Genomic DNA, 21,227 nt, shown 5'->3' on the forward strand with positions numbered 1-21,227 from the left:
GAATGCTCCTTGCACTGCAGCACAATGATTGGCTCATTGTCCTGCTTCTCCCTCTCCCTGCCTAAACTCTGCTGTACAGGGACTGCAAGAGGCTAATAACTCAGACAGATTCAGGTACTTACACTGCTTGTAATACAATAAATGATGTATTTATGATTACAGCGTTGCATTCATTTGTATTTTTTCCTTTCTGTCCAAAGTTCAGCTTCAAAAATCTACTCACAGGCACATCCACACCTACACCACTTCATATTCAAAAGGGGAAGTTTGAGCGATTTCACAATGCTTGTTATTTTGTGTTGAGTGGGGCAGAATTACAGTGATGTAAGTGTCCCCACTTTGGAGAATTCCTTTCCTGGGGACACTGGGAGAGGAAGTTAGAGGGACATTTTCTGCAAAGAGGAGGCAGACCGCAATAGGAAAAGTTTGAAATTATAAGGAAAAAGGAGCAGTAGAATTTTAATATTAAAATTGAGATTCTTTTTTATTTGCATCCTCTGTTTGAAACTGACGCGTTTCAAGGGCTCTATAAATATACAGTGGATATAAAAGGTCTGCACACCCCTGTTAAAATGTCAGGTTTCTGTGGTGTAAAAAAAATTAGACAAAGATAAGTCATTTCAGAACTTTTTGCACCTTTAATGTGACCTATAAACTGTACAACTGTTGAAAAACAAACTGAAATCTGAGAGGTGAAAAAAAAAACCTAAAATAATGTGGTTTGCATAAGTGTGCACACCCTCTTATAACTGGGGATGTAGCTGTGTTCAGAATTAAGCACTCACATTCAAACCCATCTTAAATAGGACTCAGTACACACCTGCCATCATTTAAACTGCCTCTGATTGACCCCAAATAAAGTTCAGCTGTTCTAGTAGGTCTTTCCTGACATTTTCTTAGTTGCATCCTACACCAAAAGCCATGGTGCAGAAGCTTCCAAACCTTCAGAGGGACCTCATTGTTAAAATTTATCAGTCAGGAGAAGGGTACAAAAGAATTTCCAAGGCATTAGATATACCATGGAACACAGTGACGACAGTCATCAAGTGGAGAAAATATGGCACAACAGTGACCTTACCAAGAACTGGATGCCCCTCCAAAATTGATGAAAAGACGAGAAGAAAACTGGTCAGGGAGGCTGCCAAGAAGCCTACAGCAACATTAAAGGAGCTGCAGGAATATCTGGCAAGTACTGGCTGTGTGTTACATGTGACAACAATCTCCCGTATTCTTCATATGTCTGGGCTATGGGGTAGAGTGACAAGACGGAAGTCTTTTCTTATAAAGAAAAACATCCAAGCCCGGCTAAATTTCTCAAAAACACATCTGAAGTCTCCCAAAAGAATGTGAGGAAATGTATTATGGTCTGATGAAACCAAGGTTGAACTTTCTGGCCATAATTCCAAAAGATATGTTTGCCACAAAAACAACACTGCACATCACCAAAAGAACACCATACCCACCGTGAAGCATGGTGGTGGCCACATCATGCTTTGGGGCTTTTTTTTTTTTAGCTGGAACAGGGGCCTTAGTCAAGGTAGAGGGAATTATGAACAGTTCAAAATACCAGACAATATTGGCACAAAACCTTCAGGCTTCTGCTAGAAAGCTGAACATGAAGAGGAACTTCATCTTTCAGCATGACAACGAAACAAAGCATACATCCAAATCGACAAAGGAATGGCTTCACCAGAAGAAGAAGAAGAACATTTTGGAATGGCCCAGCCAGAGCCCAGACCTGAATCCATTTGAAAATCTGTGGGGTGATCTGAAGAGGGCTGTGCACAGGAGATGCCCTCGCAATCTGACAGATTTGGAGTGTTTTTGCAAAGAAGAGTGGCCAAATATTGCCAAGTAAGGATGTGCCATGCTGATAGACTCATACCTCAAAAGACTGAGTTCTGTAATAAAATCAAAAGGTGCTTCAACAAAGTATTAGTTTAAGGGTGTGCACACTTATGCAACCATATTATTTTATTTATTTATTTTTTTACTTCCCTCCACTAAAAGATTTCAGTTTGTTTTTCAATTGAGTTGTACAGTTTATAGGTCACATTAAAGGTGGGAAAAGTTCTGAAATTATTCATCTTTGTCTCATTTTTTTACATCACAGAAACCTGACATTTTAACAGGGGTGTGTGGACTTCATCCACTGTAATATAAGATAATACACAGTGCAGGGGTGAGTAGTAAGTAATGTAGAGTGCAGAGGTCAGAAGTATGTAACATATATGTAATGCACAGTGCACGAGTCGGTAGTAAGTAATGCACAGTCCAGAAGTCAATAGTATATAATGCAAAGTGCAGAGGTCAGTGGTATGTAACACACAATGCAAGGGTCAATAATATATAACGCAAAGTGCATGAGTCTGTAGTTAAGTAATACACAGACAAGAGTCAATAGAATATATAGCAAAGTGCAAAGATCAGTAGTAAGTAAATCAGTGCATGTGTCAGTAGTAAGTAATGCACAGTCCAGAGGTCAGTAGTATGTAACACATAATGCAGGGGTCACTAATATATAATGCACAGTCTAGAGGTCAGTAGTATGTAACACATAATGCAGGGGTCACTAATATATAATGCATAGTCTAGAGGTCAGTAGTATGTAACACATAATGCAGGGGTCACTAATATATAATGCACAGTCTAGAGGTCAGTAGTATATAACGCAAAGTGCAGAGGTCAATAGTATATAACGCAGAGTGCAAAGGTCAGTAGTATGTAACGCACAATGCAGGGGTCACTACTATATAATGCACAGTCCAGAGGTCAGTAGTATATAACGCAAAGTGCAGAGGTCAGTAGTATGTAATGTACAGTGCAGAGGTCAGTAGTAACACATTTTCCCCCACAAGCAAAAATACCCCCCTTACATTACAGATATCTACCTCTCTAAACTAAAACCACCCACAGCAGAAACTTCCCCCTCCCTCTGTAAAGTTCACTCACCAGACTTCATATGCCAGGGATTCCCAGCAAAGTGAGGGAAGTACTCCCAGGTCAACCCTTGCCTGTGGTATATGATATGTCAGAGATGAAAACTGCGGTCTGAGAGACAGCGACCACTTTTGACTGGGGAAGTGTTTCAGGGGTCTGAATGTTCTCCCCTTTTTGGGATTGGATTTGGCAGCAAAAGCTGCCAGAATCAATTTTGGATACTGTATCGCTCACACAAAACTTCATATAAATTCATTAAATTTATATATATATATACACTTATATACTATATATATATATATATATATATATATATATATATATATATATATATATATATATATATATATATATATATACATATAAAAGCTCCGAAATGCGCAAGCTGTTTTTTAAATGATTAGATCCCTAGTGGCCAACCTGTGGACCTTTGACACTTTTTGTGCGGCCCTCTGCAGACTGGAATCTGTGTTTCCTTAATGCCCTGTTATTGCAGTGATTTTTAGCATTCTCATGTCATAGGTCTCCAGTCTCTAATCATCTCCTGAAGCATGTCCCCAGTCTGCAACAACTTCTATAGCAATTCCAGTCTCTAACTGTCTCCTGCAAGATGTCTGCAGTCTCTGTGCATCTCTTGAATCACGTCCAAAGTATCTGACCATCTCTTGTATCATGTCTGCAATGTCTGACCATCTCTTGTAACATGTCTGCAGTCTCTGACTATCTCCTGTATCATGTCTGCAGTCTCTGACTATCTCCTGTATCATGTCTGCAGTCTTTGACTATCTCATGTTGTATGTGTGCAGTCTCTGACCATCTCCTGTATCATGTCTGCAGTCTCTGACCATCTCTTGTATCATGTCTGCAGTCTTTGACTATCTCATGTTGTATGTCTGCAGTCTCTGACCATCTCCTGTAGTATGTTTGTAATCTCTGACCATCTCTTGTATCATGTCTGCAATGTCTGACCATCTCTTGTAACATGTCTGCAGTCTCTGACTATCTCCTGTATCATGTCTGCAGTCTCTGACTATCTCCTGTATCATGTCTGCAGTCTTTGACTATCTCATGTTGTATGTGTGCAGTCTCTGACCATCTCCTGTATCATGTCTGCAGTCTCTGACCATCTCTTGTATCATGTCTGCAGTCTTTGGCTATCTCATGTTGTATGTCTGCAGTCTCTGACCATCTCCTGTAGTATGTTTGCAATCTCTGACCATCTCTTGTATCATGTCTGCAGTCTCTGACCAACTCATATGTCATGCCCATAGTCTTTGTGGTCTGGCACTCTAAATGCTATCTTTCTCTTTCTGGATTCTGATTCTGGGTACCCCAGTTAGGGTGAGCCTGTCTGCCAAGAGCAGTGCCATTGTACTTTGGAAATTGGTAGGACATCATACAATAAGCACAAAACTGATTATTAGTATTCCAGACACCTCTCAGATACCGATCATGGAATCCTATGTCCAGTGTTGGGGAGGCGGGTAGAAAGAAGAGGCAGCCACCTTGGGCAATTTGCCAGACGAAAGGAAACCAAGAAATGTCAGGACCTGCAACCTATGTTCCTCAAGTAGTTCACAGCTCATGGGGTGGGAGGATGCACCTTTTCTCCTTGGGTGCTTGAGGACCTTGTCTTGGCACTACCTACATCCAGCAGATGTCAAATGTTGTATATACCGCTCCAGGATGTGAGAGTATTTCCATCATAGAATATAAGGGTGCAGCCAGACCTAAAGACCTGAAGGTTGAATGCCATTCCGGGGCACCAACTGCACATTTGACCTTTCGGCTCAGTATTCTTACCAGACTGCATGCTTAGTGGAGGGTCTGAACCTACCACCCCCCTTTTTTAAGCCCCTTTTGAACGGGCACCAACAGAGCGGAGCCACGCTCCCTCTATAGGGTTCTACCAACATCCCATGTGGGCTGTCATATAGAAGCTCCGGCTGTTTTCTCCCTTTTAATTACCGTGAGCAGACAGATGAACCCCCATGCCTCCCTCTCTCACAGCTCAGAGCCGCGCATCACATAACGAGGAATCGATCCCTGCGAGCACGTTTATTAATTTCCTGCAACCTTCTCACTTACCGGATCGGTGATTCATGCCAGGCTCTTCACACTGAGGGGATTATTACTGTCCTTCGGGGACATGTTGCAGCGCAAGGAAATGTCAGCGGATTTTGTTAACCGCTTCCACCCCTGGAAGCTGAAGGACTGTGTACGTTTGTATATATGTACTGTATGTATGTATGTATGTACCGTGTGAATATTAAATAAATCATATTAGATATATATATAGTTATATGTATATACATGTATATACACATATATACACACACACTTTGGATCTGCTCACTCACCAGAGAGCTTGTACTCCAAGTGGCATTAGAGGAAGGGTTTGTTGCATTGACCGGTCGAGCGTCTTGTGTTCCGGTGTTAATATGGATCTTGGCACGGAAATCCTGCAAAATACAGACACTGCAATATGATATATTATCATAAAATATTTTATAATCACATAATTTTAACCCATTTATTTTATCTTCACCCCCTCAGCTAATGTGACTGTGCACCCCTTACATATCAGGGCCTGATCACACCTAAGCGTTATGGGAATGCATGGTCTGCGGTGTGATGCCATTCAAATTACGTGTTGTAGATACACTATGTTGCCAAAAGTATTGGGATGCCTGCCTTTACACACACATGAACTTTAACGTGAAGCGACCAGGAGGGGGGTGGCAGCAGTTAGATTGTTTGCCGCTCCCCCCCAAAAAAAAAATCAGCCGCCACTGCTTGTGGGTTTAACTAATAATTTTCAAAATTGAGTTGGCCTAACATTTGCAGCTATAAAAAGCCTCAACTCTTCTGGGAAGGCTGTCCACAAGGTTTAGGAGTGTGTCTATGGGAATGTATGACCGTTCTTCCAGAAGCGCATTTGTGAGGTCAGGCACTGATGTTGGACAAAAAGACCTGGCTCGCAGTCTCTGCTGTAATTCATCCCAAAGGTGTGCTATCGGGTTGAGATCAGGACTCTGTGCAGGCCAGTCAAGTTCCTCCACCCCAAACTCGCTCATCCATGTCTTTATGGACCTTGCCTTGTGCATTGGTGATCAGTCATGTTGGAACAGGAAGGGGCCATCCCCACACTGTTCCCACAAAGTTGGGAGCATGAAATTGTCCAAAATGTCTGGGTATGCTGACACCTTAGGAGTTCACTTCACTGGAACTAAGGGGCCAAGTTCAACCACTGAAAAACAACCCCACACCATAATCCCCCCTCCACCAAATGATTTGGACCAGTGCACAAAGCAAGGTCCATAAAGACATGGATGAGCGAGTTTGAGGTGAAGGAACTTGACTGCTGACCTCAACCTGATAGAACCCCTTTGGGATGAATTAGAGCGGAGACTGTGAGCCTGGCCTTTTCGTCCAACATCAGTGTCTGACCTCACAAATGCACTTCTGGAAGAATGGTCAAACATTCCCATAGACACACTCCTAAACCTTGTGGACGGCCTTCCCAGAAGAGTTGAAGCTGTTATAGCTGCAAAGGGTGGGCCAACTCAATATTGAACCCTACGGACTAAGACTGGGATGCCATTAAAGGTCATGTGCGTGTAAAGCCAGGCGTCCCAATATTTTCAGTAATATAGTGTATCAACATTAAATGGTATGTCGTTCCTAGCAGTGAACGTATTTGGTCACTTTTATACAATTGAAGTATTTTGTTATATCTGTTTTGAAAAAAAAAAAAAATCTGTTCATTCTGCCAGAAATTCAGTGCTGCCCTGTGACCCTGCAGTGTTATCGCAAGCATTATCAACCATGCCCAGTTCACCCCTTCCCATCTATGTTAAGCAGATGAGGAGGGGGTATTCTGTAGTCCTATCCAAAGGTGCCAACATTCCTCCAAATATACAGTATAGAGAGTAAGTGTTGCCACCCTAGAACAGGAAGAAGTGACAGGAACACTAGGTGAAAGTAAAGAAAAAAAAGGCCTAGAATAATCAAAATATACAGAATAATGTAATGACAAATAAAGACAACTAATGCAGCCATCACATCTAAGGACTGGTAAGATGCAATGCATTTTTATTATTTGTTTTTTATGCACTTTAATATAGAAAAGAAAGGGGGGGGGGGGCTGGGGGTTCCTATAGATTACCCACTAGAGGGCGTATGGTGCAGCATTTTTGTGCCTGGCCCCCTCTAGTAGGTTACTTATAGGAACATATGTCTGCCACCATGTACATATACACAGCAGAAGCTTGCAGAAAAGTAGGAAGCTAAACAAGAAAAATAATAATGAATAATGTAATATACATACAACCTTTACTTTTAACATGAAAACAACTGGAATGAACTCAGCGCTTTTAAATTGTCTTGGAGTCATGAATCAAACATGAACCGGTAGGGAGCGATTTCAGTCCTGGCATACAGTAAATGGTTGTATCTCATGCCCTGTGTGCCAGGCTGTCTAATCACATTATATGACGCACATCGCTCTCACCTCCATGTCTTTCTCCAGGTCGCAGTCCTGCAGGCTGTGGAAGGCGCTGGTGTATACTTCAAGAGCCCGAGCGTGAAATATCATCTCAACTGTAAGGAAGTCTGAGAAGATTTTCTGGTGTTAAGAAAGAAATAAGAGGATCGTCAGTGGAGGGGTCTGTGCAACCTAAATGTCTGCTTATTCTAAACCCCCCCGTGACTGTGAAATGGACCCTGGGGCCAAACTGCAAAGGGTTACAACAGGACTTTCCCTTATAAGCAAACATTTGGGAGCAACATTTTTGTTGACTTTATTTTATCCCTAGTGATGTCATCAATGGGTCTCTGTGTTTCTCTATGCAATGCGGGTAGATCATGGCTGGTGGGAGGGGCCAGCAGGGTGCTGTACATGGCTTCCTGAAAACATCCCAACCCCCGGCCTCTGTACTCCTCTCAAGAGCCCTCAGTCCTGATGCAAGCAGTGGGCTGGCTCTTGGGAGGGGTTTTGTGAATATCAAAATTCCTAGCTGGGTGGGTGTCAGTCTGGAGGAGTGGGCAGGCAGTATTTGCATGCAGACCACCCGAGGTAATGCCCACACGATGCTGAGCCTCCATGTTTGTAAGAACTGAAATCCAATGAATGGAAAGGGCGGGCCAAGGACAGTCAGGCTGGAGAGAAAAAGGGCTAGATGAAGCTGGATGTCCTCCAGTCAGGAAATGTGGCGGTCTCTATCTGATTTGATGCAGCTTCTAATGCACATTGTGAGAAGCTCACAGTGTGCGGTGAAATCAGAGTAAGCCATGTCAGTCCGGGAGAGGAGCCGGTACAACTGTGCAAGACTGAAGGGAAGACCGGAGGTCAGATTTAAGTTATCCCTTTACCAGACCCATCTCTATATGATTCCCGCATTAAACATTAAATGTCAGCAAAAGACAAAAAAAATAACTCTTCCTGGAGGCATGTCAGAGATTTTACACATCATTATGACATTTATTAGTCTGAGAGCCCTGGGAATGTGTGGTTTACCCAACCAGCCTGTCTATGACTCCACTTATCTCCATTCTTATTTTCCTGTTATGTGATGGACATTCTAATTCTCTCCTCCACCCTCCAGTGTGCAGCGATCTGCTTTTTATCTGCACAGTTTACCTTTCCCTGAAGAATGATAAAACCTCCCGCAAAGTGTCAGCCTGTGTCAGACAGAATTGTTTACTGACCTGCAATTGTCTGCAGTGTGTTTACTGCCAGGCCTCATTAATTCTACCCACAGAGACGTCAGACTGCTAAGAGTCCCTAATGTACATCTTCCATGATTGTCACATTTGTCCTTCCAAATAAAGCTTTGTGCATCTGGGATCTGCATGTAAAAGCACACTCGGCTCCAGTCTGTGTGGGGGTCCTTGTCTGTCCGGCTGCAATGTGCTGACGCAGCAGCTATTGTCAGGAACTTGATCACCTGCTGGAGGCAATGTGGTTTCCCTGTCGGAGAGATGTAATTCCAGTGTCCTCCAGCGGGTGTCTCCCAGCAACCAGCAGACCCCACTAATCAGTTTCCACCTGATGCTGGCTGCTGGGAGGGTATTTAGGTCCTCCCTTACTAACTACCTCTTGTTTTCCCTGCTGCCAGATACTGATAGCAACTATCCTGTTCCTTTTTTCTTATTAATATGGCCAGAGTACCGCTATCATCTGATCAATGAGTATTTCATGCTGTCTATCTACACACAATAAATACCTGAATGTCTTTAATTTTCTGCTCCTGGAAGGTGTCAATGGCCTCCTCTAGCTGTTGTGTGGTCCGGGCTGCATCCACTGACGCTCTCTGGACGTTGGATTCGGCCTGTGAGGATTGAACGTCCCAAATCGACAATCAATTTCATATGAATACAAACCTGGAGCTGTACACATTGCCAAAGACTGACGTCTGAATCAGTAGTGGCCTTTTTTTTTTTTATATGGGGGTACTCAAGTGCAGCCCATGACAGGGCGGTGATTGTAATGTTATAGAAAACTGTCAGTGACAACAGACATATTAGAGGAGATGGTCAGAGACCACAGACATGCTACAGGAGATGGTCAGAGACCACAGACATGCTACAGGAGATGGTCAGAGACCACAGACATACTACAGGAGATGGTCAGAGACCACAGACATACTACAGGAGATGGTCAGAGACTGCAGACATACTACAGGAGATGGCCAGAGGCCACAGACATAGTACAGGAGATGGTCAGAGACTGCAGACATGCCACAGGAGATGGTCAGAGACTGCAGACATACTACAGGAGATGATCAGAGACTGCAGACATACTACAGGAGATGGTCAGAGACTGCAGACATAGTACAGGAGATGATCAGAGACTGCAGACATACTACAGGAGATGGTCAGAGACTGCAGACATACTACAGGAGATGGTCAGAGACTGCAGACATACTACAGGAGATGGTCAGAGACTGCAGACATACTACAGGAAAGGATCAAAGACTGCAGACATAATACAGGAGATGGTCAGAGACTGCAGACACACTACAGGAGTTGATCAGAGACTGCAGACACGCTACAGTTGATCAGAGACTGCAGACATACTACAGGAGATCATCAGAGACTGCAGACATATTACAGGATATGTCCAGAGACTGCAGACATAATATAGAAGATGGTCAGAGTCTGCAGACATGGTACAGGATATGGTCAGAGTCTGCATACATACTACAGAAGATGATCAGAGTCTGCAGACATACTACAGAAGAGGGCCAGAGACTGCAAACAACTAGAGCCCAGTCTAAAGGGTATTTTCCTTCAGTGACCTGAGTGAGAACCTAGGTAAGGAAAACTCAGACTAATGTCACAGTAAGTGCCAATGGGCTGTAAGTGGCCCCCAGGCCACAGGTTAGGCACCAGAGCTCCAATGAATGTTGTTGTTCATACACCAACAGAAAATAATATTATTACAAATTGATGCTGGGGATGTGCGATTTTGTTATAATTTATAGTCTACAATAGAAAATATTTCTAGTAAAAAAGAAGAACATTTTGTAGATTCCTTTTGAGCTAAATTCTAATGCTCTAGATCAGGGCGTCTCAACCAGGGTTCCTCCAGAGGTTGCTAGGGGTTCCTTGAGCAATCAGCAATTTTTACCTCTCTAATAAGTTCACACTGACACCATTGATCCTTTTTGGGAAATCCTTCCCAATGACCACAAGTTTAAGGAGCATTCTTCCCACTGACCATCACACTAATGTATCATGAGTTGTAGATATAGGATTTTTTAGCAGGGGTTCCCTGAGACCAGAAAGTTATTGCAAGGGTTCATCTGTGTTGAAAAGATTGAGAAAGGCTGCTCTATATACACTATATACGCTATACAGTATATGCTCTATATACTTTGCACAGATGCAAACTTTACAGAAGATTCTGATCTTTTTGTAGTCTAAATAAAAACCTGCCATTTGCCTTATAATATCAGATGGCTAGATGGATGGGTCTGCATTCATACCGCCAACTGAGCAGTCTCAGTGCTGGATTCTTAAAAGGAACATCACCGGCATTTATTTGACTGTGAAGAGTCTTCACCCAAACAGATGCATGGAAGTGATGTTAAAATAATTTGTTGGGTTTATTAAGTTGTGGCTGCTGCAGAGTGAAATGAGATGATGCAGGGTCAGAACTGGGGGGGTAGTTGCCCTGTCTTTATGTGTTGGGCAAGGGGCACCAACTGAGCTTACAGCCTGCCCTCACCCCTTCCATTCTATACTGACCAACCCTACTGCCTGAGGACTGCCCTACCTAACAGGAGGAACCAGGGTGGAGGAGCAGTGATGTCTCCAGTGGTCAGGTCCATTGTCTGCACCAGGCAGGGCTGCTGTTAGAAATCATGGGGCCCAGTATGGCCTTCCTGACGGGGTCCCCCAACCCCACCTACACCACACCCCAAGGTGAAGTGGAATTGCGGTACTGAGTGTATCCACCTACACCCCAAAAATGAAAAAAAAAAAGTTCCTCCTCTGCTCCCACTTCCTAAGCTGTTCTGTTGACGTAATGGGGTCCAGGGAAATGTAGTTTAAGCCCTGATAAGTAAATAGAAGTGGGGGTGTGGCCTAGTAAAATCAATTTATTCATTTAAGCAGAAATGAACAATAAATCTATCCCGAGCCCCCCTGTTTAGATGATGAGGCCTGGGCCCAGTACAACAGTTGTACTGCCCTATTAGAGGCCCTGGCACTAGGTGCCAGCCAGCTGCCTGTCATTTTTTTATTGTTGCACTTTGCAATTGTCAGACATGCAGAAGCAGCACTTGGGATAATCCAGGGAAGGAGGACACATTGAGCTGATTACAGGCGGAGGGAGAGATCTGTCTGATTAGCAGGAGAGATTACAACTTGTTAAAACAAAAGCGCCATGCTCTAACGAGGGCTCGCAGGCATAATGAGATAACGCAGAGCACCTCCATGGGAATTAACGATATCTAGACTTTCATAATAAGCGCTCATCATCTTTATAGAAGGGGCATATAAGGCCATCTACTTAGTACCATCTATACTGAACAATTCCACATTATTGTGCTGACACCATGATCACATGGCTTTGTTTATCAAGAAGGGTTTTCATTGGTGTTCCTCTATTCTTTGATATCTAAGGAGATATAGATATCCATCTCCAGAATATGGGGGGCAATTAGGACAGGTCCAAAATAGTCAAGAGGAGATTCCAATATCCTCAGGTACCACTGAAAGCCCATTGCACCCTTAAAGTTTACGTTTAATCTGCTGATATTTTACCTTTCCTGGTTCCTCCCCCATCAACATGCAATGATATTTTTAAATAAAGCTTCTATGCTTTGATTACATGCATTTTTATAGACCAAGTGATATCATAACTGGGTCTTTGTGCATCTCTATGCAATGCAGGCAGACCTCAGTACTCCTTTCAAGAGCCCTCAGCCCTGAAGCAAGCAGTGGGTGGCTCTTGGGAGGAGTTATGCAAATATCAAAATGCCTTGATGGGTGGGTGCCAGCCTGAAGGAGTGGGTGATCATAGGCAGGCAGTATTTGCATTCAGACCACCATAGATAAGGCCCACATGTGATGAACCTCCATGATTGAAAGAACTGAAATCCAATGAATAAAAAGGGGTAGGCCAGGGACAGTGAAGGAAGGGGCTAGATGATGTTGGATGGGTGTTACTAATGCAGAGATGTCCAAAGAGGAACATGAAGGGTGTCACTAAGGCCGAGATGTCCAAAGAGGAACATGAAGGGTGTCACTAAGGCCGAGATGTCCAAAGAGGAACATGAAGGGTGTCACTAAGGCCGAGATGTCCAAAGAGGAACATGAAGGGTGTCACTAAGGCCGAGATGTCCAAAGAGGAACATGAAGGGCGTCACTAAGGACGAGATGTCCAGAGAGGAACATGAAGGGCGTCACTAAGGCCGAGATGTCCAAAAAGGAACATGAAGGTCGTCACTAAGGCCGAGATGTCCATAGAGGAACATGAAGGGTGTCACTAAGGCCGAGATGTCCAGAGAGGAACATGAAGGGTGTCACTAAGGACGAGATGTCCATAGAGGAACATGATGGGTGTCACTAAGGCCGAGATGTCCAGAGAGGAACATGAAGGGTGTCACTAAGGCCGAGATGTCCAGAGAGGAACATGAAGGGTGTCACTAAGGACGAGATGTCCATAGAGGAACATGAAGGGTGTCACTAAGGCTGAGATGTCCATAGAGGAACATGAAGGGTGTCACTAAGGCCGAGATGTCCAGAGAGGAACATGAAGGGTGTTACTAAGGCAGAGATCCAAGAACAAAGGAAAACCACAGGCAAGCTGCAGGATTGGGTTATGGATAAGCTGTAGGGGTAGGTGCTTGCATCTGCCCTCTGTGTTACTATATATAGATATTTGGCAGAGAAGCTAACAATCAGTTTTCAGCCTGCTAGAGCCAAATACTGTATGCCTTTTTGCAATGAAAAGGTCTATGGGTGGAATTGAAAGCATACTGACTGTGTGATCTGAGCCAAAGCCAGACCCATCCACATTCAGTATTACTGTAGCTGCAAAACTGGAGACACATAGGGGTCTATTTAGATTAAAAAAACTGCTGTATGAATGTCTCAATCATTCAGTTGCTGTCTTAAACAGTCCTGTATTTTTCCGTTTTCTACCCGACCTTACATTGAAGTACATTTATACAGTATCTCACAAATGTGAGTACACCCCTCACATTTTTGTAAATATTTTATTATATCTTTTCATGTGAAAACACTGAAGAAATGACACTTTGCTACAATGTAAAGTAGTGAGTGTACAGCTTGTATAACAGTGTGAATTTTCTCTCCCCTCAAAATAACTCAACACACAGCCAATAATGTCTAAATTGCTGGCAACAAAAGTGAGTACACCCCTAAGTGAAAATGTCCAAATTGGGCCCATTTAGCCATATTCCCTCCCTGATGTCATGTTACTTGTTAGTGTTGCAAGGTCTCAGGTGTGAATGGGGAGCAGGTGTGTTAAATTTGGTGTTATCGCTCTCACTCTTTCATACTGGTCACTGAAAGTTGAACTTGGCACCTCATGGCAAAAAACTCTCTGAAGATCTGAAAAAAAAAGAATTGCTACTCTACATAAAGATGTCCTAGGCTATAAGAAGATTTCCAAGACCCTGAAACTGAGCTGCAGCACAATGGCCAATGCCATACAGCGGTTTAACAGGACAGATTCCACTCAGAACAGGCCTCACCATGGTCCACCAAAGAAGTTGAGTGCACATGCTCAGCGTCATATCCAGAGGTTGTCTTTGGGAAATAGACAAATGAGTGCTGCCAGCATTGCTGCAGAGGTTGAGGGGGTTCAGCCTGTCAGTGCTCAGACCATACGCCGCACACTGCATCAAATTGGTCTGCATGACTGTCATTCCAGAAGGAAGCCTCTTCTAAAGATGATGCACAAGAAAGCCCGCAAACAGTTTGCTGAAGACAAGCAGACTAAGGACATGGGTTCCTGGAACCATGTCCTGTGGTCTGATGAGACCAAGATAAACTTATTTGGTTCAGATGGTGTCAAGCTGTGTGGCAGCAACCAGGTGAGGAGTACAAAGACAAGTGTATCTTGCCTACAGCCAAGCATGGTGGTGGGAGTGTCATGGTCTGGGGCTGCATGAGTGCTGCCGGCACTGGGGAGCTACAGTTCATTGAGGGAACCATGAATGCCAACAAGTACTGTGACATACTGAAGCAGAGCATGATCCCCTCCCTTTGGAGACTGGGCCGCAGGGCAGTATTCCATCACGATAACGACCCCAAACACATCTCCAAGATTACCACTGCCTTGCTAAAGAAGCTGAGGGTAAAAGTGAAGGACTGGCCAAACATGTCTCCAGACCTAAACCCTATTGAGCATCTGTGGGGCATCCTCAAACGGACGGTGGAGGAAGGTGGAGGAGCACAAGGTCTCTAACATCCACCAGCTCCGTGATGTCGTCATGGAGGAGTGGAAGAGGACTCCAGTGGCAACCTGTGAAGCTCTGTGAACTCCATACCCAAGAGGGTTAGGGCAGTGCTGGAAAATAATAGTGGCCACACAAAATATTGACACTTTGGGCCCAATTTGGACATTTTCACTTAGGGGTGTACTGACTTTTGTTGCCAGTGATTTAGACATTAATGGCTGTGTGTTGAGTTATTTTGAGGGGACAGCAAATTTGCACTGTTATACAAGCTGTATAATCACTACTTTACATTGTAGCAAAGTGTTGTTTCAGTGTTGTCACACGAAAAGATATAATAAAATATTTACAAAAAATGTGAGGGGTGTACTCACTTTTGTGAGATACTGTATCTAGACTAATAATTTTCAGTGTGGTGCTTTAATTTCAGATTCTTTTACTTGCACTACAAATCAATAAAAATGTGGGAACCCTTGTCATCCACTGTAATACTAATGGATACCAACAGGACAACCCCAGAGTTCCAACGTTACCTATGTACTTTTCCAAATAAATGAAAACCCAACCAAATTTTTGTTATTTTCCCCCACCCCATCTAAAACCTAGAAAACAAACAAAAATGTACAATTTTTTAATATTAATATTTTTTATGATATTATTATGTGTTAATTTATTATTGTAATAAATAATAATATTACTTTAAATTATAATATAATTATTAATTATATTGTTTAAACTAATTGAATTAAATTTAAATGTTACATTATTTAAATTTTAATAATTTAGTATTTTGCAAATTTATGATGGAAATAATCTCAATCGTTTCCTGGTTTTAGTGTTGCCTGATGTTTTCCTTTAGGCCCGGTTCACACCTGTGCATTTTTTAGTGCCTTTTCTGTTTTGCAGAAACACACTACAGTCCATTTGACATGGTTTTCTATGGATTTAGTTCACATCTGTGCATTTTATGGAAAGGGCCAGAGATTTTTTTTTTCTGGTTTTTAGTTTCATAGACTTCAATGGATCAAAAATGTGCATTGAAAAATGCAAAATGCACCTACAATATGCAAACTGCAACCTGCATAAGTGTGAATCAGGCCTTAATTCTTGCAGACAGATTTGCACATGAACGTATTATACGTGGTCTTCTGTTCTAAAATCTACAGACAGCAACGCAGGAAATTCATTCTACACTACTGGTCTCCAACCTGTGGCTTGTGGGTCACATGCAACTCTTATCTTCATGTTAGATTGCTCGGGGGTTGGCCTCTATGCTCAGAAGCAGCCATCCTTTTGGAAGGCCCTCTATATTAAAGCCCACATTCAGCCAAAAATGTTTATTTCGGATAGAGTGGGGAAGTAGGCTCTTTGAGGCCTTTAAAGCTATATGTGTCCCTAACGGGCTATTTACCTTCACTGGCCGAGTGGGCAGAGCCGTGACATCTAACATATCTCATAAATGCATTGCCAAAAATTGAAGCTACCACTGGGGCAATTTGGTCTGTTTGCAGCCACAAAAGCAGAATTGTAGTATTGATTCTCTCACCCTATGTGTGTGTCCCTGCTTCCTATGTCTGCCTGTGGCTCACAAGCTACGAGTTGCAGACACTGCTTTGCAAAGTTAACAAAGGTTGCTCTAGAGCAGATAGACCACATGGGGCCTTACCTTGTTTTGAGCTTCAATGGAGGACTAGAATGCAACCACAACAAGAAAACACAAAAAGCTCTTTTACACAACTAAACAATACTTATATCACAAATTTCATATAAATTTATCCCTGTGCTGAGCAGATGTGTTTGGTTATCAGAAACTCCCATTGTATTACACTCCAGGCAAAACAACGTTTTAGAACCTTTGTTGGGTTTTTACTGCATATGCCAACAGTCCCACATCCTGATTCTCTGTCCCATGGATGCTGTGTACTGAACCATGTCCTGGGATCACACAGCATCAACCTTATTTGAATTACTGCACCTGCACAGTACCTTGAAAAGGTATTTATTGCAGGAATCAGGGCCACAAGTGGGCGGACCCTACATATTTAGAGGATGAGTCTGGGTAGGACCAACCTCAAAATTGTGAGCAAAGGATGGTCCATGCATATTTAAAGGCGGGGGTCTGGGTAGGACTATACTGGAAAGTGTGATTAAAGCATGGTCCATGCATATTTGGAAGTTGGGTCTTGGTAGGACCCACCTGGAAAGTGTGAGTGAGGGATGGTCCATGCATATTTAGAGGTTGGGTCTGGGTAGGACCAGCCTGCAAAATGTTAGCGAAGGGTGGTCCATGCATATTTAGAGGTTGGGTCTTGGTAGGAGCATCCAGGAAAGTGTGAGTAAAGGGTGGTCCATGCATATTTAAAGGTTAGGTCTGGGTAGGACTATACTGCAAAGTGTGAGTGAAGGATGGTCCATGCATATTTAAAGGTTGGGTCTGGGTAGGACTATACTGGAAAATGTGAGTAAATGATGGTCCATGGATATTTAGAGGTTGGGTCTGGGTAGGACCATCCTGGAAAGTGTGAGTAAAGGGTGGTCCATGCATATTTAGAGGTTGGGTCTGGGTTGGACCATCCTGGAAAGTGTGAGTAAAGGGTGGTCCATACATATATAGAGGTTGGGTCTGGGTAGGACCCTGGAAAATGTGAGTAAAGGGTGGTCCATGCATATTTCGAAGTTGGGTCTGGGTAGGAGCAACCTGAAAAGTTTGAGTGAGAGATGGTCCATGCATATTTAGAGGTTGGGTCTGCGTAGGACCTTCCTGGAAAGTGTGAGTAAAGGGTGGATCATGCATATTTAATGGTTGGGTCTGGGTAGGACTATACTAGAAAGTGTGAGTGAAGGATGGTCCATACATATTAAGAAGCTGGGTCCGGGTAGGACTATATTGGAAAGTGTGAGTGAAGGGTGATTCATGCATATTTAAAGGTTGGGTCTGGGTAGGACTATTCTGGAAAGCGTGAGTGAAGGGTGATTCATGGCTCTCTGTCCAATCAATGCTGTGTCCTGGGCCATGTCCTGGGATCACAGAGCATCAACCTTATTTGAATTACTGCACATGCGCAGCAAAATTAAAAGGCATTCATTGCAATGATCAGGGCCATGAGTGGGCAGTGCCTTCATATTTAGAGGCTGGCTCTGGGTAGGACCAACCTGGAAAGTGTGCGTGAATGATGGTCCATGCATATTTAGATGCAAGGCCTGGGCAGAACCAACCCATAGAGAGGGAGGGATTTAGGTGTGCCCGCTGCAGACCGCAGTTAGAAACAGAAACAAATTACAAGCAAGCAAAAAGCAGAGTTGGCCTTGTCTTACATAAAGGATATAAAGGCAGTGAGCACACAATGGGACCTTTACAGATAAATTACTGAAAGGCGAAATTAATATTGATGAAAGAAGACTAACAAAGGTACTTTAATATTTCTGTCCAGAGATCAGCTTTAAGTTTATTCAGTTCCAAAAAAAAAAAAAAAGAAAAATAATAATTTTGGAAATGAAATTAAACCCATCAAGACAAGCAAGACGTACGGACAGGGACGCGTCATTATATTGGGTGATAATGAAAATATAACGGGTGGCAGATGAGAATTGCGCACCATTTATTGTTATTATCTGTTAATTCTCACCCCGCCAGCCTGGTGTCACAGGCACAGTGAGGACATATATGTCTTTATTAAGAAATAAAATCACTACAAATAAAAAGATAAGTCTTCAGCTCTAGACAAACTTTATTTTTTTATTAAAGCCCAACTTTACCTTTGTGCTAAGTTTCATAAATAATAGTTCAGATTGCTAAAATTTAGAAAAATCTCTCACTGTGATAATCACCTCCTCTCCAACACTGTCACCTCAAGACTCGTCACTCTGCATCCCAGCACTGCTCCTCTTCTGGGGTAAATGACCCCCAATGTAATCATTTAATCCACATTCTGTGAACCCAGGCTGTTGCGATCATAGAAATGCCCACCAGGGAGGTGCATCATCATGCTGGCCGCAGCTCACAGTAATCCTGGACAGAGCAGTGCTGATGCCCACAGAAGAAGAGGAGTAGGGCTTTAAAGTGAATCTGCACCTTGTCCATCTGGAGACGTTTCCTCTCACTTCCAGTTGTGTACTCAGGACAGGAAGTGAGGGGTAATTCCCCTCAATGAGCCACACATGGCATGGCCATGTCATGTCAGCTAAGACCTGGTGACACATTTGGTTTCTTAGTGAATACATTTATATCACTCTAGCTGTCAGTTGTTACACTCACCTTTCCTGGGATTCAGCGCTGGGTCTCCTCCCTGGCACCTGGCCGCCGACACAGCTGGGTTTCATTTGGAGTGCTACTGGCGCAACCGATCAGATGAAGTCTCTCCTGATTGGTGCCTCCTTTATTGTGTGAAGCAATTGGTAACTTGGTGTTTGAGCAATGTGTAGCTATGCTGCAGTATATACAGTGTCTCCTGTTTCCACCCTCCTTGCCTCCAGCCTCTAGGTACTTTGTGATTTCAAGTGTGCTCCCAGTGCACGTATCATCTAGTGACTACAGTGCGCCCAGTGTACTCTGTGACTCCAAGTGCGTTCCCAGTCCCTGTGCCATCTAGTAACTCCAGTAGGCCCAGTGTACTCCAAGATTCCATGGGCGCTTATATTGCTTGTGTCATACAGCGACTCCGATGTACCTAGTGTGCCCAATGACTCCAAGTGCACCCCCAGTCCCCGTGTCATCTGATGACTCCAGTGCACCCAGTATACTCTGTGTCTTCAAGTGTGCTCCCAGTCCCTGTGTCATCTAGTGACTCCAACATGCCCAGTGTGCCCAGCGACTCCAAGTGCACTTCCAGTCCTGTGTCATCTAGTGACTCCAAAATGCCCAGTGTGCCCAGAGACTCCAAGTGTGCTCCTAGTCCCTGTGTCATCTAATGATTCCAACACACCCAGTGTGCCCACTGACTCGAAGTGCACTTCCAGTCCTTGTGTCATCTAGTGACTACAGTGCACCCAGTGTACTCCAGGATTCCCAGTGCACTTATGGTCCTTGTGTCATCTAGTGGCCCTGGTGCACCCAGTGTTCCCAGTAGTTCTAAGTGCTCTCCCAGTCCCCATGTCATCTAGTGACTCCAGTGTGCCCAGTGTACTCTGTGAGTCCAAGTGTGCTCCCAGTCCCTGTGACATCTAATGACTTCAGCGTGCCTAGTGTACTCTGGGATTCCAAGTGTGCTTATAGTTCTTGTCTCACCTAGTGGCTCTAGTGCACCCAGTGTGCTCAGTGAATCCAAGTCCACTCCCAGTCTTCATGTCATCTAGTAACTCCAGTGCCCCCGGTAACTTCAAGTGCAGTCCAGGTTCCCATGTTATCTAGTGGCCCAGTGCCCCAGTACTTTCATGTGTGCTCCCGGTTCCCATGACTCGGCCCAGTGACTCCAAGGGGTGTTTTTATTTAAATAATTGCAGTTATTCATCCTCTGAAACTGCATGTATATTCATTCTGTGTGATGGATACAAAATTTAAATTTTGTTAGACTACTTTCTCTCCAGGTGGAATGTTATGAAATGTTAGGTGTGGGCAAAACACCACATTAGGGCTACTGGATGAAGCTGACAATTACAATAATTATTTGCTTCCAATGGCCAACACTGCCATTTTTGGGCTAGGTTGACATGTATGCAGGTTTCCCTTGCTGGGAAATGCATAGCACTAGGCAGTTTCCTTGCCACTGCGATTTTAGAAAAAGTGCAGAGACTTTTTCCTGCATTTCCTGCAGGTACAGCAGCCCATTCCAATTATTAGGCTGTTGTGTGTGTGCAAATGTGGCCACAAGGAATTTGTGGTATTTTCCCAATTCACTTTATTCTGTATGAATGAATAAGATTCATCCTGGAGAAATAAAATGTCTAATGCCCCGTACACACGGTCGGATTTTCCGATGGAAAATGTCCAATCGGAGCGTGTTGTCGGAAATTCCGACCGTGTGTAGGCTCCATCGGACATTTTCCATCGGATTTTCCGACACACAAAGTTGGAGAGCAGGAGATAAAATTTTCCGACAACAAAATCCGTTGTCGGAAATTCCGATCGTGTGTACACAAATCCGACGGACAAAGTGCCACGCATGCTCAGAATAAATAAAGAGATGAACGCTATTGGCCACTGCCCCGTTTATAGTCCCGACGTACGTGTTTTACGTCACCGCGTTTAGAACGATCGGATTTTCCGACAACTTTGTGTGACCGTGTGTATGCAAGACAAGTTTGAGCCAACATCCGTCGGAAAAAATCCCAGGATTTTGTTGTCGGAATGTCCAAACAAAGTCCGACCGTGTGTACGGGGCATAATAATATTGCTTTTTGCCCCAGTTGCACAGA

The 21,227-nt window shown here is 43.6% G+C and overlaps 1 protein-coding gene across 1 annotated transcript in view; it reads right to left on the minus strand.

The window, feature by feature from the left end:
• The window catches only part of CIBAR2 (CBY1 interacting BAR domain containing 2), a 57,015-nt gene that overhangs the window by 4,760 nt on the left and 31,028 nt on the right, over window positions 1-21,227 (minus strand). The window contains exons 6-9 of the mRNA XM_073605734.1: window positions 16,543-16,566; window positions 9,168-9,272; window positions 7,454-7,567; window positions 5,301-5,402 (exon numbers count right to left, since the gene is read on the minus strand). Coding sequence (XP_073461835.1) covers window positions 5,301-5,402; window positions 7,454-7,567; window positions 9,168-9,272; window positions 16,543-16,566 — 345 coding nt within the window. The remainder of the gene's footprint in view (window positions 1-5,300; window positions 5,403-7,453; window positions 7,568-9,167; window positions 9,273-16,542; window positions 16,567-21,227) is intronic.

The sequence above is a fragment of the Aquarana catesbeiana genome, linkage group LG11 (genome assembly GCF_042186555.1).
Source record: "Aquarana catesbeiana isolate 2022-GZ linkage group LG11, ASM4218655v1, whole genome shotgun sequence".
In the NCBI taxonomy this organism is placed as follows: Eukaryota; Metazoa; Chordata; class Amphibia; order Anura; family Ranidae; genus Aquarana; species Aquarana catesbeiana.